The 24565-nt window shown below is 42.3% G+C and overlaps 1 protein-coding gene across 1 annotated transcript in view; it reads left to right on the forward strand.

Annotated features, from left to right (window-relative positions):
* Window positions 1–8219: 8219 nt before the first annotated feature.
* eif3ea (eukaryotic translation initiation factor 3, subunit E, a) overlaps window positions 8220–24565 on the forward strand; it is a 38334-nt gene continuing 21988 nt past the window's right edge. The window contains exons 1-6 of the mRNA XM_012833367.3: window positions 8220–8354; window positions 8901–9018; window positions 9420–9537; window positions 12325–12367; window positions 14255–14359; window positions 24382–24507. Of these exons, the coding sequence (XP_012688821.1) occupies window positions 8265–8354; window positions 8901–9018; window positions 9420–9537; window positions 12325–12367; window positions 14255–14359; window positions 24382–24507 (600 nt within the window). The 5' untranslated portion in view covers window positions 8220–8264. The remainder of the gene's footprint in view (window positions 8355–8900; window positions 9019–9419; window positions 9538–12324; window positions 12368–14254; window positions 14360–24381; window positions 24508–24565) is intronic.

The following is a 24565-nucleotide window of genomic DNA, read 5'->3' on the forward strand; positions in this document are numbered from 1 at the left end:
TATGTTCAAATTTGTGTTACATGTTTATCATAGATTCCACCATGTGCTGAAAAGACGTCAGAGACCTGGACAGAGGCACCTCATTAAAGTTGACAAGCTGAATACCTTTTCCGGTGGCAAATGTACCATTTTTAGGTTCAAGACACCATTGATCTGTGCCAGTCTTGAAATGGAACTCATTTTGATTTGTGAAACACTTCCTGAAACGGAATGGACCAGGCACTGGTAATACCCCTCACATGTGGAAGCAATGGAAGCTGACATTCACCTCATCTGTAACACTCATTTAAAGATCTTAAATTCAACTGCAATTATGGATCCATAACACAGAGTTTTAGCCGTTATAAGAGGCTTCATTCAAATGCTTTATTCATACTGTCTCTATCCTTACAACACATCTATGACAGCAAGGTATAAAAACAAAACATGTACGGTAATGAAGCATACTGTGTCTTCTGACAGCATAGCAGCCTAGAAGAAATCAATGACGACTTGGAAAACCATCTTTCGGTAGGATTCCCTGTTTGGTCCCCTTGAAAAATAAGTCACTGTTGACAGACTTCTGGAGTTACAGTGTCCAGAGCACTGGTGGTCTGACCTGTGACCCCCTGCTATTGTTACAGCTTGGAGCATGGAACACTTACTGTACATTCTCTCTGGGGATCTGCAAGATGTTGGGGATAGTGCAAAAAAAAATAAAAAATCAGTCCTCATATCTCACTTTTATAATCAGGTTTGCTTCTTTGCTTCATTGTTTTGAAAGATATTTTCATAAGCATCCCCCCTGAGTTATACAAATATGTGCACAAATACATAATTGTTCTAAAAGTCCAGGCATCTTGATGAATAATCAAATCCTATCCTTTTCTCAACTGAAGGCATTACTAAATAGCATGATCTGGAGTTATCATATTTCACCTTTCTCTTCCAGGAAGAATGTCCAGGACCACAGATTTGGAAATTCTGGTGCATTCTTTGTAATGTCATGTTTTCTAAGAAAATTGCAGGGAGGAATAAAGCTATGCATATCATGTGGGGTAAGTTTGGGAACGGGGAGCTATGGGGCTTGGGGTGCCTCACTGATCCACTTTTGGTTGGGAAGGATACTCGGTACATAATTTAAAAGCATGCCTGGGAAGGACACACGCAACTATCCTCTCAGCAACAAATTCAACAGATTTCAGTAAATTTATTAGCTTAATTAGCCCATTGTGATCCCAATATTCCACCTTTCAGTGGAAGGAAATTGCAGTAATTGAAGCCATTAAGTATGGAGAATAAAATGTAACAGAACAAACATCAACAACAGCAAATAAACAACACAGGCAGGCAGTTTTTTCGCTCCCTCTGACACGCAGATATAGCCGCTCTTACTTCTACTGGACGCATGGACACATGTGCTGTGCAGATGTTCTCGGTGGACATGCAAAGAGGGGAAGAGAGCGCTCTGTGAGTTTGCATTGTTTTCTGGCCCCCTGGCTCCGTCGATAACCCAGGTCCGATGCCATCAAATACGACAGTGATGATGTCAGCATTGGGCTCTGGATCAGGACTCTGGAGGGCCGGTGATTTATAACCTGACAGCGCCAACGAGCGAGGTGGTGCATATCTAATGGCCTAGGTTTTAAAAGCATCATTTAAATTCATAACAATTCATTTGGCTTGGGGAGCAATGTTTGACTCTGCAGTATCTTGCACAGAGGCGTTGGTCTTCAGAGGGTATCGATTTGTTTGTGGACTTATTGGAATACAAAGTAGCTGGAGAGCACCGTCCGCCTGTGTATGTTGTCCCATCTAGAATCCATGACTAAAGAAAGAGGGGGGAAAAGTTCTGAATCTAGGGTTGACCAGTCTTGCCACTTCTTCCATTCGGTTTAGTGTTGAATAGCTTTTTCTAATGAATGATGGAATAGATGCCATGGCTTTGGAAAGGGCATAGAGGAAAGCCTTTATCAGTTTTGTATGGACTATGAGGCCCCGGTATTTCCACAAACAGGGTTTTATTTAGGAATTAGAGCAGCAAAAATGGTATAATTACAACAAAGAACGTTTTACAAGATTCCACTCCTATACAAACTTATCCGCCTCAATTAGTTTAGCTGTTTTTTAAGGGTCCTCTCCCTCCTTTCTTTACCGCAGTTGTACACTTAGGTCTTGGTGGGACCTGCTCATAAATGCTTTAGTCTCTCCCAGGTTGTGCTAGAGAAGGGAACCTTGGCACCATGAGTCAACAAGATACAGAAATATAGCGCAGACATGGTTGTTCCACGTACCCACCCCTTCCCACGCAGAGATCCAGTTGGATAAATAACAGTAGGGGGTCTCCTCAACTTAACAATAGCTCACCACAGCTATTTTGGCGCCTGCAGGGCACTGTTATACAAAATAAGAGGACACAGTGCCAGCCAGCCATTTTTAATTTTTTTTGCAAAGCAACAACTTCTCTTATCACCTCTTCTGTTGTTGTACCTAGGCAGGGAATGGTAGTCCACCATATAAAATCAGTCAGAATGGTCACAGACAGGAAAGGGCATACCTCACTTTTGTATTCAGAAAGGGCTGTCATTGTTGATGAATGATCTCTGCTATCAGTTCTGGATGGGTTGCATGTATGAATGTGTGTGTATTTCTGTGTTTGCCTCAACTGTTGTTTATCTAGACACGCTCAAAGCCTTTATTTGATTTTATGCGGTGTGTGCACATATGTATTGTAAGTGGGAGTGAGAGAAAGGAAATGTTGTGCGTGCGCGTGCACCCACATGTGTGTCTGTGTGTACATGTGTGTTTGTGTGCAGTGTGTTGTCTGTGTGTTTTGGAATGGAATACTTAATTGTGCAAGTTATTATTTGTGTGGCTTTGCCTGCCACTTTCCTTGGTTGGGATAGTTTGGGGAAGCGTGTGGGTGAGCGTGGACTTTGTGCATTCTGGAGCATCTACATTGTAGAGTTTCCAGACAGAGAAGTAGTAAAAAAAGAAACAACAACATCTGGGGCAATCAGGTCCTGCAAACGTTTTACTGTCAACCACAACCATTTCAACACACATATATATACAGTGGCATACAAACGTTTTGGCACCCCTGGTCAACATTTTTGTTACTGTGAATAGCTAAGCGAGTAAAAGATGACCTGATTTCCAAAGCCATGAAAATGACATTCCTTTTATATTTTAAGCAAGATCACTTTCTATCTTTTCCTTTTTTGGTATTTTGAAACTGTAAAAGGGCCCAAAGGAAAAGTTTGAGCACCCTTCTTATGATCAGTACTTAGTAACACCCCCTATCACAGCTTGTAAACGCTTTTTGTAGCCAGCTAATGTTAGGTTCATAATGGCGGTCCAGATCTGATTTTTTGCATATCCAGTCAGAATCCGATTCTCCTGATTGACGATCGGCATTAAATATTCCAAGTGATCAGATCCAATCTGGGTGTCCATGTGGCAATCCTCATTTTTGGTCTCATCTACATTGGTTGCTATAGTAATTACATTGCACATAGAAGTAATGTTGACATTAAACAAACCACCACGGAGGGAAATTAAACAAGCTTGCCCATTTACCCTATGAATTGACCACGTGACAACATAGAGCTGTGGCGCAGGATTTATAAAAGTAATGATACAGTGGCTGAGATGGAGGAAGTTTGCCTGCACCACTTCTCAAAGGCTCCCTCCGCCACCAAACTAGCATGTTGCCTGTACACATGATGTACTTCTGAACTTTGTGTTGCGTCGAAAGTCACAGACAGAAGAAAAATCACTGGGAATCTGATCAGGGCGGTCGGACCTAAACGGATTCGCCAAAATGTGATTTGAATAGTATTTCAAACTGAACATCATGTGATTTTTGGCTGTTCAGACTTGCTACATAAGATTGGATTCTAATCAGATTTGGACTGAACGTAGCCCAAGTCCACTTGTGCGCCCGGTAAAAGTGTCCCAATTCCAATTTTTTGCTCACAGACCTCTGAAGATGCTACAGAAATGAATACCTTATATTATTTCGTTGGTGCCCAGTGCAGTGCTGGCTGGTTTTTCACTTTTGTTTTAGTAGTTGTGTCAAGTGTTAAGAAGTGTTAACACAGGTATCGGATTTGGGTCACTTTTCAAAGAAGATGAAAACACTACTCAAAAAGACAAAAATCAGATATAGGCAACAAAAAAAATTGGCATCAAGATTTGCAGTGTAATGCATTCTAAAAATCTTTCAACTCCTGATTAGGGGATTGCCATTCTTCTTTGCAAAAGGCTTTTAATTCTGTGAGATTCTAGACAGCTCTGCATGCACTACTCTTTAGAGATCTATCCATTGACTTTCAATGAAGTTCAGGTTGGGGGACTATAAGGGCCATGACAAAACCTCCAGCTTGTGCCTCTTGAGGTAGTCCTTTGTGGATTTTGAGGATCATTATCCTGTTTTCATCTACAAATATGTTACAATCAGTGTGATGTTTGCTTCTAGAATTTGCTGGAATTAAACTGAATTCATTCTTCCCTCTACCAGTGGAACATTCACCATGCCAATTGTAGAAAACAAAAATAATACACTTCATCAAGGGTCCTCTCCCTCCTTTCCTTACCCCAGGTGTACACCTAGGTCTTGGTGGGACCTTCTCATAAATGCTTTAGTCTCTCCGAGGTTGCGCTAGAGAAGGGTCATCAAAGGTACAGAAATATAGCATATACATGGTTGCTCCACATACCCACCCCTTCCCACGCAGAGATAAGCCATATCATTTCATCTCCAATTTCATACCTATCAGAGTACATCCTCTACTCATTTAACTATTCACATTAACAGAAACTTTGACCAGGGGTGCCCAAACATTTTCACACCACTGTATGTGAGCAGAACTTCTCCTAGAACATCACAATGGATATTATTTTCACTAAATATTAAGTCAGTCCTTCACAAAATTGCAGTTGACTTCCACTTTTTTAACTGGAAATATTATCCTCTCTTCCATGAGCTCATTCAACACCTACCAACTCGAATGTTGGTATAAAAATTTACATTTAGATGACTGCTCCCTTTGCTAACATTAGGCAGAGGAGGCTTGAAAAAAGGCACACGATCAGCAGCTTCATCAAATTACAAACACAGACAGGTCTCTCATTTACTGTGGCCTAGTAAGCGTTTCCTTCAGTGTAACTTCAGTGTGCTAATCACCTTAGCACTCACAGTTTCCCCCAAGTATCCACCAAGCCACAATTAGGTATGATTCACTGTTGAACATAGCCGCTCCTTTTTTTACTGGCTCTGATTGAGGAGAAACGACCTGTGAGAGAGAATTATTAAGACAGGGTAAAGAGTGTTTCTGTATGCCACCATTTCCTTCTTGTTGGCATAAAGATCACAAACTTCACCTAGAAATTCTGCACCTGAGACCCGAAATGTCTGATGCACCGCATTGCTCACTTAGACCCTTGTTACATGTATAGTTAAGGCAGACGCTTTTAATCCAAAGCCACTTACAAAACATTTGATTAAAAAGATTATAAAAACATTAATGGGAAAATTAAGTACTAAGCACGATGAAATAAGATTCACAAAAGAATATTAAATATCATTTTAAAGTAAAAACATCTATTGTTATGATTGCTGGTTTTAATAAAAGTCCTTTGAAAATATCTCTTTTGCATGTCATGAAAAAACACATTCTAAGCACAATTTACTGTTAAGAGATATTCCAACCAGTGTAAAATGACTTGAAAGTTACTCACTGGGTACAGTATTTCAAACATAATAGTGAAATAGAAAAATGAAAATAAGAAAGAACATTCCTGCCACATTTTCCCTCCAGCAAAAATGCGATTTTGTGTTTAAAGGAGAGTCTATTCCACTTGCTTGGGTTTTCCTGCACGCTGCTCCTAAGGGAACCTTCATTAGAATGATTGGCTGGTTGAAACAGGAGAAACCAGAGAAATCTGGCCTCTGCATAATTTTCTTTTCAAATACAAGATTCTTTGTCAATTAGAATTAAACTTGCGGTATTTAACCACGCATTGCCTTTATTGGATATATTTTTTAACAAAGCTTGACTTTCCAACTGAGGTTGCCAATGACATGATTAAAAAAAAAAATCGAATATGCACTACACTGAACATTTGATCAAATATTCTTGTGCTTGTACTGTGCAACTATGGTGTCCTGGAGTGTTCCTGTGTGGAGGTCAAGAACATGATACATTTACATTCATCCCTATAATGACCCCAAATATATGATCTAATCAAAGTATACCAACCGGAATCATATCAGTGGTTAACTCTTTTATAAAAAACATCTTCGTTACCTTCAGAGAGTGGTGCACACATGGTCTTTATCAAGCAGGAGGTCAAGGATGACGAAGAAAAGAAAAAAAAGTTTTACTTCCATCATGTAAAAGTACTTATAATCCACTACAAAGTGCCCCTTTTCATGGTGAAACCAGCCCATTTAGTAATAGCTGGTAATTTCCTCACATTAAGCCATGAATAATAATTTCACAAGCATTTCCATGGACAGACTCCCAAGTTGTTTAAGTGTCAGCTATAGCTATGCCAGATTCTGTGAGTCAACGAGAAAATATTGTAGTCAACGCAGCAAAATACCTATATTTATATTTGCATGTGTAAATGTGTGGTTAGTTAATAGTATATTACTATATTGTATTGTATATTGTATCTTATCAGGCGATGAATGCAAAGATACATTATATTATATTAACCGCACTCGAGGGTCACAATAAAAATCAACTGATTGACTCACTAACTGTAAATGTCAGTAAATGCACACACACACAAATGTACAAAGACTTGGTCCTACACTGCAAAATATAAACCATGAAATATTTAGTCTTTCATTTTTTCACATGTCAGGCCCTGCTCTGAGCAAAAACAACACGACGTCATGCTACTCAGTGCAGTATCAAATATCAGGATGTGGCTGTGCCAATTAATAAAACAAAAACACAATTAATATTTCACTGTTGAAGCACCATGTCTGCACTCATCTGCACTCTACATACTTGAGAAAAAAAGTTAAAAAAAAAGCCAGCTTAGTGGAAGTGTCTCTCTCTGCTACCTCTCTCTCCTGTCACCCCTCCCCCCCCCCCCCCTCACACATGCACACACACACTGTCTCTTCTGCTTATTTTAAGAGTTTCAAAGCATGCTGGAATCAAACCACAGCTGGCTGTATCAAAAGCACCCAGTAAAACAGAATTGGCCATGGTGCGTAGCCTACTACGTGTTTCTGACTCATTTCTACCTGCAGTCAGATGGGAGGAAAGGACTGCTGTAACAAGGGCTAAATTGTGTTTGGGATGTAGGACAGCGCAGTGTGGTTGTCAAGCAAACAGGGTACTAGTGGAACCTATTAGAGATGGGCCATTTAGTAGCTGATATTGGCTCTTCATTGCCGTGTATGGCTGACACATGGGCATATGAGACAGCTGTGGGAATGAGGAATAAAACTGAGGCCTCTTTTGTTAGCAAGGATGTCAACAGCATAACCGACCATCATACACAAGTATCATATTTCCAGATTCCTACTATGATAATTGAAAGGAAATATGTGATTATTTCTTTAAACTCAGTCAATTTGTATTGTACAGTTGACTCCATCTCATTGCCTAGCTTTGCTGTGGGTAGCAGTACAGCTTGTGTTCCAGAGGGAGATCATGCTCTTTGGGCTATATGAACTCTTGTTGATACTTGTCTGCTGGAGACATTTCAGTGGGTTCTGGAAGAGACCCAATGTTTAAAAATGCTACAAGTTCACTTGGCAAATGAACTCCCTATTAAACATGAAAGCTTTCATTGTATCAGCTAGGCTATACACTGAAATTATAGGGGTTTTGGAAAAAGCTTCACAGTGCAACTAGCTTCTATTTTCATTTAAGAGGAAAGGTTGACAAAGTAGCCTAATCTGTATTCTGATTCTCATAGGCCATCTGTTGAAAAACACCAAGCTGATACACAAAGTTTGTTTACAAGCTTGGTTAACACAATGAATTGAATAAAATGGGTAACTTCTGTGAACGTAGGTTAACTAAGTATTAATATATTTAATATATAGGCTAAATTTTTTCGAAAATACTGCTCTGCTTGTTAATATTAAGTCAACTCGTAGGCTATTAAGTCCAGGTGAGTTAAGAGATCAGAGACAACTAAATGATAAGCCCATACAGTTTAAAAAACGTCCTATCAAGTCTACCTGAGGTGTCAGTCACGTCCTCCAATAGTGCTTCGTCAGTTTTTAAGACCTTCCCCCCACAACATCCAACATGGCCGATTACGACCTGACTACGAGAATTGCTCATTTCTTGGATAGACATCTGGTTTTCCCCTTACTGGAATTCCTCTCTGTTAAAGAGGTAAATACGATTTTATCACATGAACAAAACAAGCACTTTCGCGTCTTGTATTTGGTCTTGTTTGCTAATATGTCAAGACACGTGACGGCCAGTGTCCTGCGCAGCGTTAGCCGAAACATAGGGAGCTAGTTCGCTAGGCTAAGCTAGTGTGGCATTTGTTAATGATGGCATACTTGAGTACACTTTGCAACGCTTCTGAGTGTGGATTTACAACTGCACACGTACTACCTCCATTAAGTCGTATATGGTCTTACTTTTGATATATAAGTTGTGCTGCATTGCTCGGTGAGTTTCTGGCATGCGTAGACATTGTTATTAGCAGTAAGCTAACCAGTGGGTTAGCAAGCTACCACAATCTGTCAACGGTTCAGACACAAGTTCTTGGTGTTTTGGTCATCGCCATTGTTTTGCTGTTTTATGTATTCTTCATTTATGTAGGCTGTTTTGCTAGAGATGTGCTTTTGGATGTGCATCTGTGCCTATGTTATTGTTTTGCAACGCCTACAATGTAACAGTCTTAACTAACTCAATGTCAATGTCTTTCAGATTTACAATGAAAAAGAACTTCTACAAGGGAAACTGGAGCTTCTTAGTGACACCAACATGGTTGATTTTGCCATGGATGTATACAGAAACTTGTACCCTGAAAAGGAAATCCCACCAAGTTAGTGTTTTGTGTACAAGTGTGTGTGTGTGTGTGTGTGTGTGTGTGTGTGTGTGTGTGTGTGTGTGTGTGTGTGTGTGTGCGTGCGTGCGTGCATGCGTGCATGCAAGCAAGCAAGCAAGCAAATGTTTGTGTGTGTGTGTGTGTGTGTGTGTGTGTGTGTGTGTGTGTGTGCAAGTGTCCATCTGTGTCAATATATATGCATCACACAAACACACCATCTATCTACTTGTCTGTCTGTCTGTCTGTCTCTTTAATTCTCTTTCCATCTCTCTTGCATGCACCAATCCCTTCAGTACTTATCTTTGTGATATCCTGTCCCTGATGAGCACATTTTATTGATAAGGTTGTGACACTGTTTTTTTTATTTGAAATTAATAAAGAATTGTTTTGGCTTGTAGCCCTGCGGGAGAAAAGGACTACAGTGGTGGCTCAGCTAAAGCAGTTGCAGTCAGAGACAGAGCCAATTGTCAAAATATTTGAGGACCCAGAAACTACTCGACAGATGCAGTCCACAAGGTGAGACATTTTCCCCCTCCTCTGACAAGGTAATGTGATTGTAAAAGTTTAAGTAGGCTAATAGTGCAGTTCATTTTATTCCGTTATAAGTTGACTGTAGCGTGCAATCTAAAGTAGAGTTTAATTTTGAACAGCCCAAGTCATTAGCAGCAATGTCATTATTGACATTGGACTCCTCTCTTTTGAAATGACTGGAAAACATTTGTTGCTGTTTAATTTCATAATTCAAACACAGTTTTAGAAATGCTGGACTGCAGAAGAGGGAAAGAAAGCAAAAGCCAAAACATTTATGGCTGCATTTCCGGCTGAACGAGGTTTAAGAGGCATTTAATTGAAGTGGTGATGGCTGAATCTCACTGGGGATATGTAATCAAAGCACTGGTGCATGTTGCAGAAGAATTAGCCCCATTGAGTGGCTTTACAGTTTCCCTCAGCAAAGTCAGCATGTGAAAGCTGGGAGAGCTATTAGGCCCCTGTGGTAAATGCTATTAAGTCCATTTTTTGGTGCTGACTTTGCCGTAATTAAAATAGTTTGGTTTTCATCCTCTGCTTGGTCTCTTGGACAAACTCATCATTTCATCAAAGACACTTCCCTTTTTAAATGCTTCAAATCCATCAATCAATTGGGAATTTTAACTTTGGGTTGAAAGCCTGCTTTCTTTATTTCTTTACTTTTGCAGTGGTATTGTTCCGATTAGTGTGCCTCGTTTTGCAATTGGATCGGAAAGTTCTGCCCTGTGAGTTATTGTTGTTCAATTTTCTAGTCAACTTGCAGCTCCAGTAAAATTTCAGACATGGAGGCTGCATGGCTGTGCTATTTTCCTATTACCCAGGGATTCATATTTGATAGGGCTGGATTTGTAAAACAATGCAAAACTCATCACAGGTCATAGTAATCCTCTCAATTTCCAATCTAAGAGTCAAGAGTTATGTCTGATTTGTCATACTGCTCAATTATCTGCTAAAGTTACTTTCTGTGTTGTGGCACAGATCTGATTTGGACATGTGGAGATTGTTGCAAGCCTTAAATGGCAGGGGGAGGTTAAAAACTCGAATCTATTCTGACCCACAAGGGATAGCTAGGTAATTTTACAGGATAACGGTTTATGTGCAGGGTTCTGTTTTGCTTTCTGAGTTGCTTAGGGTAACTTGAGCTTCTTGCTCAGCACTGTTTTTTGCCAATAGGCCATCAAGTGGAGTTTAGAGTTGTGCTTAATATGTCATGTTCCACTCTTACAATGCCTAAGATGGATTTTGATTTTAATTTTAGATTTCTTTTTTGTCCAAAGTAGTTTTCCATTGAAGTTATGTCGAGTGGTTGTAGCATCTTCATAGCACTTTTGCTGTTTGTGGTGCTTGCGTATTGGAAGGCAGTCCTTAAAAAAAGATACAAGATTGCCTGTTGGCAAAGCAGTGCATGTGAGTACTTGGCTCAAGTGTGACATAACAATGCTTAGCAGTGTGTTATATTTCCTAACTATGGAGTTTAATTAGTCACACTGTGGTGCATAATGATGATATTTAAAGATATTCAGTGTTCTTCATGATTTTAGATTTACAATAAAAATGAAATCACAACCAGTTACAACCTGACATACATAATATATTGTGATAAATGAATGTTGGCCAGTAAAAAGGTAATAACCTGTGCCTTGATGTTGCTAAATGCTCTCTTACCAGAAATTGTAGCAGTCCTCTTTTGGTTTTCTGTACGGTGGCACAGTATTGAGTTTTTTTCTTCTTTTTTTTTCAATACAACAATTTAAAAGAATGAGCTGTTCAATATTTTGTGACTGTCAAGCTCCATGGGCTTTTATTTGATCTATTCCACAAGCCAGGATTGAAAACAGGTAGGTAGAATATGATGTGCGATTTTGATTGGTACTGTCTGTTAGTCCCCTACATAGGCTAAATGACATTGTCTGGAATGGTTTGGTCATGCTGCCCAGGAAGCACATTCAGTGCAGTCTAGAGTTTAGTAGTCCAGGGCTCACATTGGTCTGCTTATGTATACATTCTCCCTGTCTGTCTCTCTCTTTCTCTCTCTGTGTCTCACTCTCACACATACACACACACACACACACAGGCACTCAAGCATACTCACATACACACACACTTTTACAGACACAGACATACATGGGAACCTGAATTAATGCACAGATGTGGAGGGAAAAGGTGGTGGTTTAGGGGCAGGGTGAGAGCGGAAGTACATCTTGTTTATCTCTATGCCATAGCCATTAAGGAAGATCAATCTCCCCCCAAAAAGCAGCAGCATCTGTTGTATGACAGTATAATGGTGCAGGCGCACAGCGTTTGAGAACGCCTTTATAAACAGCCTTTGAATCCTTGCCCGCAGATGGAGTAAATGGCTGACCTCCTCATCTGCCTGAAGTGTAGGGAGACAGTTGCTTTCTCATTAGAGTCTGGCCACATGTGACATGCTGGGAGACTGTGGGAGCCCAGTGGTGTGCATTTGCAACCAGCCCTGTGTACCTAGTCATTCACTGGGAGCATCTGATTGGTCGCATGCACCATTCAGTCGTTCGTCACACGTTACGTCCTGGTCTATTTCGGTCTGTTTATTGTTATGATTGATGACGTTGACAGGGTTTGATAGCACCGCAGCCTCAAGTTTGATATCTTTGCTAAGAAGTTAGGGTTAGGGTTAACACGAGCGAGGCAGCCTGAGTCCAAATTAGGGAAAGAAATGCACAATCAAAAGAATCCAACAGCCCACCAACCTCAGGCAGACCTAACTAACCACAAACTCCTCTCACTCTCTTCCAGGGATGGGCGTATGCTCTTCGACTATCTGGCTGAGAAGCACAACGTAAGTTCCCGCAGTGCCGCCACCATCTCCAGGCCTTTTTCTCATGACTTCTGGGTGAACCGAGCGTCATTTCGCTGTGGGTGGGGCCAGCTCCAACAGGAGCGACCTTGTAAATGACTTCCCAAAACCTTAACTTTCAGAGAGGGGTTTTGGGGAGTTTGAAGGGGGGGAGGGGGGGTTGGGGAAGCTTATGGTGGAGGTTTGTGTGTGTGTGTGTATGTATGTGTGTGTGTGTCTGTGGGGGGGTTATGGCTCACAGCAGTCCTGCGGACGTTCGCTCTCATCCTGCGGTGAGTCATCAAGAATAAACGGAACAGCGCGAGACCCGTGGGTCCTGCCGCAAGAATGCTGGGGGATTCTATATTTGCAGTTGACGACGCTCCACTCCCAAAACCCCGGCATCCCATTGACCTGGGGCCTGTCCTCAGTGTACCTCCACTTCCCCTAGCCTGTCCCTGCTTTCCCGCTGCCCTCCCCAGCATACCCTCAACTCCCCCGAAAGCCACACTGCATTTGTCGACACAACCACGGGTCCCGGTCTGGTGCTAGCTGTAGTTCATACTGACAAGGATTGGCACTCATGCTGGGAGTGGAGCTGCTCTATGCGAGGGGGGGGGGGGAAAAGGAAAAGGAAGAACTGTTGCCACAACTAAGTGCTATGGGGTACAAGCTCAGTGACAGAGTTAATGTCTGTGTAGCACTATAGCTGTCGGAATGAATTGCACTATTTTTATAATATGCGAAAAGAAAGGTTATATGGAGGGCCATGACAGTTGAATGGATAGGATCTGCTCCATCACTGTTTCTATTTAAAGTTTGCTACTGTAGATGTTTCCAAAAATCATTGCTTGACAATGCACCCTATAAATTGATCTCGTATGGGAGAGTGCTTTGGAAAAGCACACTCTCGCAAAGCCCACATATATTGTAAATACTCAGAAACACCCCTAGATCCTCTGTAAAGTCAAGTGTACCATTTTGTTATGAACACAAAATGCAGTTCACTATGGTCATAGTGGATTGGATGTGATCCATTTGGTTAAAGCACATTCCGTTTTAGCATTTACTCCAAAAATTCCTGGAAAGCGATTGGCTCATGATAGCTATACTGGCATCTTGATGCATCTTGAAATTGTGTTCCAGAAACTGTTTTTCCACAGTGCTATTCAAATAGTTTTTTTTATGTGGATCCAAATGCAGTATCTTTTCTAAGCTCCTTCACGGTGGGATTTTGCAAAGAATGACCCAGTAGTCTTATTTCAAATTAAAAGGCCTTCCTATTGCTTACTGATTAGACAGACCCTAAAACCTTGCCCAGACAGACTCTTCTCTATTAAGAGTCTCAAGACTGAAATCCAAGATCAACACCAGTCTACAACCGCCCGTAATAAAAAAAAAATGCTCATAGCCTCAGTTATCAGCGAATGAACCAAAATGAAATGTGATGTGTCCAGAGACAACTCTTTGAAACTTGGGGTTCATGAAGGTGGAATGCACTGTTAATAAGGATGCACTTCGCAACTTTCCCTCTAAAAATTCCTCCAAACATAACAAAAGCATCTTTGTGCTGTTTGAATCATCACTGTTTGAGCTTTGCCTTCAGGGGCCATTGGTTTGTTGTTAAAATCTTTCCCCATCCACACGTAAGCTACATTCCCCAATAATCAGACACATAAAACCTGCATACACTTGAGACCCCCAATGGCCACAAAAACTGACCCTAAATGTCGCAATGTTTAATATTTGAAAATATATTTGAATATAGATATAGACGTAAAACAGTGATGTAAAGTCAGTGTTTCCCAATATGTCCTGCATTCTGAATGAAGCATGGTGAAAGATGGTTCTTTTGACTTGTGGTTTTGCTATTCCCCCCCCCCCCCATAGTTCCGACAGGAGTACTTGGACACCCTCTACAGATACGCCAAGTTCCAGTACGAGTGTGGGAACTACTCCGGAGCGGCAGAGTACCTTTACTTCTTCCGTGTTCTGGTAAGTTCCACACTCACCAAATGAACCCAGAACTGCAGATGTCATGACTAAGAACTTAGTGTAGTACTTATGGGCTTTGTGTCAGAAAATAATTCTCTGTGCCTTTTTTTTTTGTTAATCCATTCTGGCATAGTTATTAGTGTCTCATGGTGGGGTGGGGGAATGGCTATAAGGCAGAGAACAAAGCCAAGAAAAGCCATGTACATTTTCTCGGTTGGATAATGCTGTCAGGGAATCCTTTTTTTCTTCTCCTAACTCTTTTCAAATGGTCCAGCAGTTTTAAGTGGAAGCCTTGCACATGTTAATTAGAGAAACAGAGATATGCTTTACCTCATGACTTTTAAGATGATAAGATTATTAGTTCTACTCTGGCATTGCACTTCTCATTGTTTTCTTTCTTTAACAAATGAAGGAGATTAGGTATCATGAGTGTTTCTGCTCAGGAACTATCCCAGATGTTGCCGGATGATTTATCGAGAGAAAAAAAAGCAGTGTCACCCAACAGTTGCTTGACATGCCGTTGCCAGGTCGCTTCCAATTGTCAACGTCTTTCAAACCTTTCATGAAGTAAACCCTGACAGGCTGCTTGTGAGAGGCTGACGTCAGTGCCCTGTTAAATCGCCCTGCATGTCTTTGGCATCGGACAAGACCACTGAAAGTCTCGGGTAGAGCTCTTTACTGGGCCAAGTGTTCAGTGGCAGACTTCATAATCTGTTTCTTAGTCCCGCTTCCCTGGCAAGGCCTGCTGTCTGTGGATTACTGACTGGAATCCGGCAGCCCGGCATGTACTCTCGCTAAGGATTCCCTGGTCCTCCAGCACTGGGGATGAGTTACGCAATATTCCCCACTTAGCACCAGTGCTGTGACTGCTGGTTTCGGCTGCAGGCTGGTGGACGGTGAGGTTTGCTTATTGAAATCACTGAAGCGTTCTCCAAACCTCACGTCTGTGTTTGGGCGGTGATGTAATACTTGTGAATGAAGTGTCCTCGATTGTCATTCTTCGCGTGTCAGCGTGTGTGTGGCTTATTGTTTACTTTTGAAACTCTGGAGACCAGACATTACTTTTTTTTTTGGTGTTATTGTTGTCTATTTTTTTGTCGCTTTTTTTTCACCGTGTGGTTGAAATGCGTGAGAGATAGAGGTCCTCGAGAGGGGCCTCGGGATTAAATAATTTTCACCCGCCGAAGACTTTTTTGGAAATCAGATAATACCAAAGTAGGTTTGCGGGGGCAGATAATTGCAGTTCACCGAGAGTACTGGCAGGATCCACGTTACACATGCGTACTTCTTATTTCCTCTATAAACAAAGGGCTCATTGCTGGGCCTGGGGTGTCTGTGGCTTCTCTGAAAGATGAACTAGAGTGAAAGCGGGCAAGGCAAGCATTGCTCTGGGAGAGGCCCGCCGGGCTGAGTGGGAGAGACTCGAGTCCACTCAAGGTAGGAGCCAGAGGGGCGGTGTGTGTGTGTGTGTGTGTGTGTGTGTGTGTGTGTGTGTGTGTGTTAGGGTAGGGAGGCAGTTGTGTCACAGGTGGGATGGTGAGTGGGTTTTGTGTGTGTTTGGGCCGCAATGGTAGTATGTAACTTAAGAGAAACCCTGGGAATGGACGGCTCCTGAACCCCCCCCCCCCCCCCCCCCCCCCCCCCCCCCCCCCACCACTGGGGCCCCTCCATCGTTCCGTTCTCAAGGCTACACTGTGTGGAGGGTAGGCTACCACCCTGGCTGAAGAGAGGTGCCTTTTGTCAAGGGTGCCCTGGGCTGGGAGTGCTGCTTGGGTCCTTCATGCTTGGCCGGGCTATCATGCTACTCTGGTACCTGGACTTGTTTGTTCTCTTTTTTTTTTTCACTCGCTCTCTCTCTCTCTCTCTCTCTCTCTCACTCTCTCTTTCTGATTCGGTCACTTAGTTCCCGTTCCCATGTTGTCTAATAATGTGGGCGAGAGCATTTTTCAGGGAAGAGTACTTTTTCAATTGAATGGAAATTGTGCGAATAAGGCCTTGGAGGAAGGTTCAGTCTTTTATTGTTATTATGTCTAGGGGAGACAAACCGCTGCACTCAGCATGATTTTAAAGCAGGAATGTGGTGTAAGGGCCAAGCTAAAACACATCTAGAACCCTTAACATTCATATATCTGTTGGGGGGGGGGGGGGGATGATATGAAATAATAGTAGTAACAGTGTCCACTACTGTTGAGACTGCCAACATGTGTGTGGCATTCTATAAATATACTAGCAGTGCTTATTTAGATGCCCATGCATCTCAGTGTAACAGTTATTATAGAACATCATGGTTCTGATGTTTAACACCAGATTACTGCGGGTATTCGTGAATGTTCAGACTAGCGTGTCTTCGCAAACTTTTTCTTGAACTTTTCATTTTTACGGATGAATTTATACAGGCCACCTGAGGTCTTGCTTGGTAAATCTGGCGTATTTACTGGCCAGTAGGGTTGAATGAAAACCTAATGGTTAAACTAAATGAACATAAATAACAAAAGAATGTGTTGACCTTTGTGATCAGTGTTGTAGTGTGAGGTAACTCCATTTCCTTTAGAGTGGTTACTCTGTTTTATTGACCTTCTTAAACAATGTAGACTGATTTTCTAGGCTTTGGCTGTCATTTTGTCCTCTGGACTATAATATAATAATTATATATAATTCTTGGAAATTCATCCGTCTATTCCCCCAGAATATTGTACTAGTGGACCAGACTCGGAAGAAACACGTTACTATATTCTTGGGATTTTAACTCCGTATATAGATTCGTATTTAACAGCAGTTGCATTATGAACTTACAAAACTCTTAAGTTAGAATAAATAAGTCCATAGTGCAAGTCAGCATGCTGCTCCTTATAAAGATTGTATTTCAGTCAACGCAGAATGGCATTGTTCTGTGAAATTGCAAACATTATTGCAGAAAAGTGGTTAGAGTTTCTTGTCTCGTGTCATTAGCTTAATGAAATCTTTTCCCCCGTCATATTGGACAACCTGAATGTGTAGCTAATGATGTACTGTTCTTGTTGCAGCCACAAGGAATCCATCTTAAAGTTTTGCTTGCTCACGGCAATCATAAAATATATGCTGTACCCGCTTACGCAATTGTTTGTTTGTTTGTGCTGGTCCCTTTGCGGGTTTTGTGGTCACAGAGAGAGAGAGAGGACATCATGGGTCAGCCTTGAATTACAATCCAAATCAGTTCCCTATACTTTGCATAATTCATTAGAGAAAGACCATGGCTATGTAGCAATTGGAAAGAAATTCCTCCATTGGGCTATAATGGAAACTGGATATTCTCCTGTTGACCGAGCGTCTGCATTGTGCGGCGCTCTTTTCTTTTCCCTTGCCCATCTGTAATGGCGGACTGTCTCTGAGCGGGTTGGCACGGGGTTTCGGCACTCTTGTCTGTAAACAGCCTCTTAACCCAAAGCAGTTGGTGCTCCTCCATCGCATTGATTTTTCTGAGTGATGGTACAAAGCGGCCCGCGTTCGCAAACGACCCTGAGCTCCCAAGCGAGGGAGGATGGTAAACTCCTCATCACGAACAGAGTCAGAGAAATGGCAGGATTTTGAGAGCAAGTACATCAAAAGCGCTCAACAAAATTAGACCCCCCCGCCCCCACACCCCCTCACCCACCTCCTCAAGGAGACTTGTTTATGGCATTTCAGCTCAGTCTAAATAAACCTAAATTGCTGTAGCATAGTTATGTCTTTTAAGTCCTGCCCTTTATTTCTCTTTCTTCAAATCATTAGCCCCTCGTCTTAGAATCCCTTTTAGAACAAAGTGCGTACGAGCACTTTGTGTAACGCAATACCCCCCTGCTTCTTTTTGACATTGCAACAGTTCTCAGAAAAATGGATTTAATCAGTAAGACCCTTTATATTGTGAATACCTGCCTCATCTTTTTTTTTTTTTTTTTTTCCCTCTCTCACTACTTTTCTTTCCTTTTTTTACTTTGGTGTGCTCGAGACCTCCCATCCCTGTTGCCCCCCATAGTATTCCGGGAGAGGTTAGGCTCCAGAACTCATTTAACGTGGGAAACACAGTCATTTAACGGAGGAAGCCAGGCTTGCAAAATCCAGGTTCCGAGGTCTTGTTACAGTGGGAGCCCGGTGCGAAAAGAGCAACTTATTCATATCATCTGTTAATGCAGGTATTGGATGTTGAGAATAAAGATTGAGTGTCCCGTCGGATCCGCTGCACAGTCAATTTATTGTTGCTGGTCAGTCAGTGAAAATGTGCCCGTTTCAAGAACCCAATGGAAACTTAAGGTAACTACTGGAAAAACCCAGGTATTGAAACTATTCTTGCATGGCCACCGCTGATAGCCCGGCAGTGTGGAGAAAGCTGCCATAATGACATGGATCCCCGCCAAAGGTAGCAGGCAGGGACTTCCAGGGGAAAAAAAAGGAGGGGGAAAAAAAAAAACACAAATGCATTTAGAAATGAAATGTTGACCTTTTATATTGGCAACACGGATGCCTCCACCCGCAAATACTCGCTCGCTCAGTCAGTGCTGATCTCACTTCTGAGGTTTCGACTTCACTTAGCACCGTCCAACTAGTGTTACTCTCGATCAAAGGGGTCCAGTGTTGCGAGTGGATAGGTCAGTGCCTACCTAATTCTGCGCAGGGTTCTGTTTTTGAAGCTCTGTGTTCTTTCCCTGCTGTTGTTGGAGACCGATGGATGCCTCCTCGTCCCCCCGTCGCCTGAAGAATGCTGAAGTTTTGTGGAAAGCAACATATTAGATTATAAAATTGTGGTAGTTCTTATTATGTTAGTTCATTTTAGATAATTTCAGATATAGATGTTTAGTTTAGTTGATCCTGTTAAAAATGAAAGATTTTCTGTCCACATCCCCTGACATGAGATCTCTGTAGTAGCCTAGATTAGAGTAGGATGTGTCCACTACCCACGGACTATCAGTGGGCAGTAATAAGGGAAGTCTGGCTCTGGTCTGGACTCTGGTCTAGAGTTTGTGGCTGGCCAGAGGACACCCACTATGGCTTCCTGGTTGCCTGTCACAGTGTCTGGTTTGGCCCTGTTATCACGGAGTGCTGCGAGCTCAGGCCCCATCTCCAGACTTTCCCATGAGCCTGGAGGGTGTAGCTTGACGTCCAGTTCAGAGCGATTATCATCCCGAGATACAGAGCAGTCCCAACCTGCAGCTGATTATTTGCCTTGCTTTTGTTTGTTTTAGTCTCCCTTTTACCGTAATTAGAAACATCGGCACTCAACCTTTTGAAGTTGATTGTCTCCGCAGAGATCTGTCTCGTTAGCTCAAGTTCATATTTTTCATATGGGTAGCGTGTGCAAAGGTCTGTGAGGGGTTTTATAACATAATTTCACAGGATGTTTTGTTTTTTGGCTTAATGCTTGAAGATTATCACAATTATCGTTTAACCCCTGTGTTTTGAATTGTGGCCTGTGAGTTATTTAAACATCTCTCAAAGGCCTGTAATTGTTTGAAAATGCCAAATCAAGCTTTATTCTGGCAGGGCCCCAAACGTTACACTAGAATATTTGCATACACGGCCCAAAACTTCGGCCAAGTTAGGATTTCCTTTATTTGCATGATGTGTTGAAAAGCTCTCCTTTTATAAAGGGAAAAAAAAAACATGTCTTGAAATTTCTGCCAGTTTCACTCAATTTATAATTTGAGCTGTAATTCGGTTTTAAAAAATGAAGATTTTGAGACTGGGCAAGCTGCTCAGGAAGCTGAATGTTTCCTTTCACCGTCTCGCCCTCGCGACTCCTCCAGGAGCAGGTTCTGCGGGACTCCTCGTCACCTCCTCCCCCCGCCCCTGCCCCGTCTCACTCCCCACTCGCGGTGTTGATCAAAGCCCTCTGACGTGTGGCCAAACCACTGGCTGCTGGAGCCGAGGAAGCGGCTGCACAGGCAGCAGAGGCAGCAGAGGCAGCCTGCCTCATCAGCTCATCCCCCTACCCTGGAGGGGACGCGGGGGAGCCGAGGCACAGGTCTGCCATGAGGGTCCAACTGGAAGTCAGCGCACTAAGGGAAACAAGGATCACTAGATCAAGGAAGGAAAAGGGTTATTGAAAGGTTATCTCCAAAGGTTATCTGAAATAAAGGAATCTCAAATGCTGATGTCTGATTCCTAACTGCAGACTGATTAGGAATCTCAGATAAAGTCCTGCTTCCATTTGTAAACTGTTTAGGGGCGAACTACAAGTAAATCAGTAGCCCTGTCGCTCAACTCTGCCAGAAGAGCCAGCCCTCAGGTCGTTCCCGGGCCACAGTAGGTGAACCACTCCTTTTGACCCCAAACTTAGGAAGCCCTCATCTCTGATTAACTACAGGCTGCATCTGAATATAGTGGACAGATTGGGGTGGGGGAGTGCATGTTTTGGTCTTTCAAAAGACGGCGTTAATAGAACTTTTGGGCTTGTATTTAAGAATTTGTAAGCGGTAATTGTGCCTCTACAGTCCAGAAGCCTTTCTTGTGTCTGAGGGGTTGTGTCTGAATGGAATTGGTTGGTTGTAGTTTGAGATGGTTGTTTGATTGTGCTGAGAGTGTGACTGTGGCTAGTTTGTGTATTTTAATACCATTTGGGGAAGAAAAACCTCCAGTCTCTCTCCGCTATTCTGTGCTGCTGGCGATAGTGACTGTTGTGGGAGATTCTGGCAAGGGTATCTTTCAAAATTGATCAAATCAATAGATCTCCTATTTTTCAGAAATGTGATTAAGGTATTTAACCTTATGAAACCTGTTTGCAAATGTGAGTCATGATTTGAAATGGTCCTTGAAATGATCCTTCATGTGCTCCTCTCAGGTATTTAATTAGCCTCTCTTTGTTTGTGTTTCTGATCCCTTGATTTGGCCAAGCCAAGCATTTCCTCTTGCGAGAGTGTTTGACCCCCAGTGTTCAGTAAAGATTGCTTGTTTAACGCTTATAATTTAGGCTTTGCAGCATCCCCGGCGATCTGGCCTCCAACCCTTAACCCCAGTCTGAGAACCTTTTAACTTCTAATCCTTCCATCCCTTCCCATGCCACGCCTCAAGAAGGGAGTGGTGGAGCCTTGGAGTAATGTGTTGGTCTTTGGAACTCAGAGGAGCCAACAAGGCCAAGACCCCTATGGTTGTTAAAGTACTTGCAGACCACCCTAAGTTGTTTCTTTTCTAAAAATAGAGCGAACACGCAAGGTCTTAGGGATGCAACTGTACAGTCGGCCCACGCTTCGTTATGCATCACAATTTTTGGGCCACAGTAGTGGAATGGTTTAGTATCTTTATATTAAAGAAAACAATAAAATCAACATTTAAACAAGGAATTATTTATTTTGCATATAGACAAATAAAACTTTAACTTTCAAAAAAATGGTACCATGACTGACTAGCTTTCTGTCTCTACTACAGTGAGGTAGCTTTCACTTGCTCTGGAGGTCCAACTATCAGTGGAGAGAGCTAGATAGGGTGTCCGTGTCAATTTGTTTTCAATTTCTCTCTGTGATGTTTCATAGAGCTTTGTCGCTGAAATGTGTGCGGGTGGGGACATTGTTTCACGGTTCATTTTTTTCCTCAGGTGACCTAATCCCGAGCCACCGAATAGTCCTGCAGATCTTTGGCTACAAATACTCCCACTACTTTCGTTACTACCTCCGCCTCCGCCAGTGCAGTTTGTTTGTTACTTTGTACATTTCTGTCTGTAAGCAGGATTACACAAAAACTACTGGCTCAATTTCCATGAAACTTGGTGGAAAGGTGTAGCATGGACCAAGGAATAACCCATTACATGTTAGAGTGGATCCAACTCATGAGGTGGTTCCACGAATTTTGTTGCACTCTCGCTAACTTTGCGAGATTTGGCCTTTTGGAGGTCTGCACTCTCCAGGTACCCTTCTAGTTTCTTTGTTTCGTTTTTTTTATTCGTCAATAATTGTTGTTGGAAGGCAACAGCAAGAGATTGTTGTGTTTTGGCTAATGAGTGGACTCTTCCTGCTCCACCTGGGATATGGCGTCTTAAATGAGACGTCATGTTAGAAGTGTTTCCACTCAAGTAGCCAACAGTGGCAATGCAATGCTTGCAGACTGTACTTTGTTTGTTAAGTCTTACCCTCGTCATCATACTGAATGCTGAATCCAAAATGTTCCCACACAGCGGATTTTAAAAACAGTGGTGCCTCTCAAAATTGGCTTCTCTCTGTCTAGCTAGCGTTCGCCATTGTCAAGTAAGAACGGAAGTCATTTTGTTTTTAGTCCCCCCCCCCCCTCTTCTCCAGCTCCTGTTTACATACAGAGCGATGCTAGGCTCTAGAGAGGTTCTGTGGATCTGAATGTACAACATGCATGCAGTCTGCAGGACAATAAGCAAGTTTTGGAAGGAAAATGACAGACATATCGTAATACTGAGGTTCTTGTCTGCGTATTGAACCATATGCCAAACAGTTCAACATAACACCATCTACCGTTGCATTCCTACTTACTCATACGGCTGGACGTGGCTGACTGCGCTTGGTGATAAGGATACAAAAAAATGTCCAAGGCATCAAACATCCCCTGGAATTCTGTTAAATCCATCCTCAAGAAATGGAAGGAATATGGCACATGTGTAAATCTGCCTAGAGCAGGCCGTCCTCACGAACTGAGTGACCGTGCAAGAAGGAGACTAGTGAGAGAGGCCACCAAGACACCTATGACTACTCTGAAGGAGTTACAAGCTTCAGCAGCTGAGATGGGAGAGACTCATCTGTTGCCCGGGTTCTACACCAATCAAAGCTTTATGAAAGAGAGCCACTGTTGAAAAAAAAGCTCCACTTTGGTCTCATCAGACCACAGAACCTTCTTCCACTTGACCATGGAGTCTCCCACATGCCTTTTGGCGAACTGTAGTCGATATTTGATATGAGTTTTTTTCAACAGTGGTCCTCTTCCATAAAGCTTTGATTGGTGAAGAACCGTTTTTGTATGCAAAGTCTCTCCCATCTCAGCTGCTCAAGCTTGTAACTCCTTCAGTCATAGGTGTCTTGGTGGCTTCTCTTTACTGAATATTGACCAGTGAATGGACCTTCCAGACACAGGTGTTGTTATACTACAATCACTTGAGACACATTCTCTGCACACTGATCCCCAGTTCACTAATTATGAGACTACTAGCACCAATTGGTTGGACCCTTGTTAAATTAGGTCAGTCACTTTAAAGGGGGTGAATACTTATGCAATCACTTATTTTTCATTACATATTTTTATTTAATTGACATTACTGTGTTTTCACTTTGACATTAAAGAGGGCTTTTTTTTGTGATTTTCTTTGTCAAAAAAGCCAACTTATATTGACCATGATTGATTTATAAAAGCAATAAAAGGGTAAAACATCCAAGGGGGTGAATACTTTATGTAAGGCACTGCATGTTGTAGTAGGTCTCGTCCCAAAGAGAGAGGTTTCAAGCCTTCCTCTGTCTGGGTTTAGATTTTTTTTGAGAGGATGACATCATGAAATCCTTCTATCCAAAGTAAATACATGCAGAAGTTACTCCAGTGAGTGGTGGTGTGTTGTAGACCAGGAAGCTCCCAGTCCAAACTGTCTCTCCTCTCCTCTCCTCTTTGCTTGGTGGTGAACCAAAGGCTTAGTCAAGGCTGCAGTATACGGTTGATTCACTTATCATGAAGGTTATATAAAGGGTATTTTGAGTGTACCCTCTCTAGCCTGCAAATACAGCATCACAGAACAATCTTTCCAAAGTTCACTCTTTTTAATTTAGTCAAATGTGTGTGTGAGTGATTTGTATGACTTCATCCATAATGCTCTGTTGTATAAGGGTATGGCTGATTCCAGTTGTCATGAGGGTGATTGATGGTTTTTTTTTTTTGTGTGCGTTTATGAACAAGTCATGTTATATGCATACACGTGTCCTGGCGTGTATGAGTGAGACAGTTTGACAGTTATTCACTGGCCTGTATTATGTATGTATGTATGGTCTGTTGTATGTATGGCCTGTAGGTTGTTTATGTGTGAGGTCCACTTTAACAGTAAATGTAATGTGTTTCTTCCATCTCTGTTTCTCCAGGTGCCTTCAACAGACAGGAATGCCCTGAGCTCGCTGTGGGGGAAGCTGGCCTCCGAGATCCTGATGCAGAACTGGGAAGCTGCCATGGAGGACCTGACCCGCTTGAGGGAGACTATCGATAACAATGTAAACGCCCCGCCGCTGAAAATTGGACACCCGCTCTCGGATTCGTTTACATAGGCTC

This window comes from Clupea harengus, chromosome 11, assembly GCF_900700415.2.
Source record: "Clupea harengus chromosome 11, Ch_v2.0.2, whole genome shotgun sequence".
NCBI classification, from domain to species: domain Eukaryota; kingdom Metazoa; phylum Chordata; class Actinopteri; order Clupeiformes; family Clupeidae; genus Clupea; species Clupea harengus.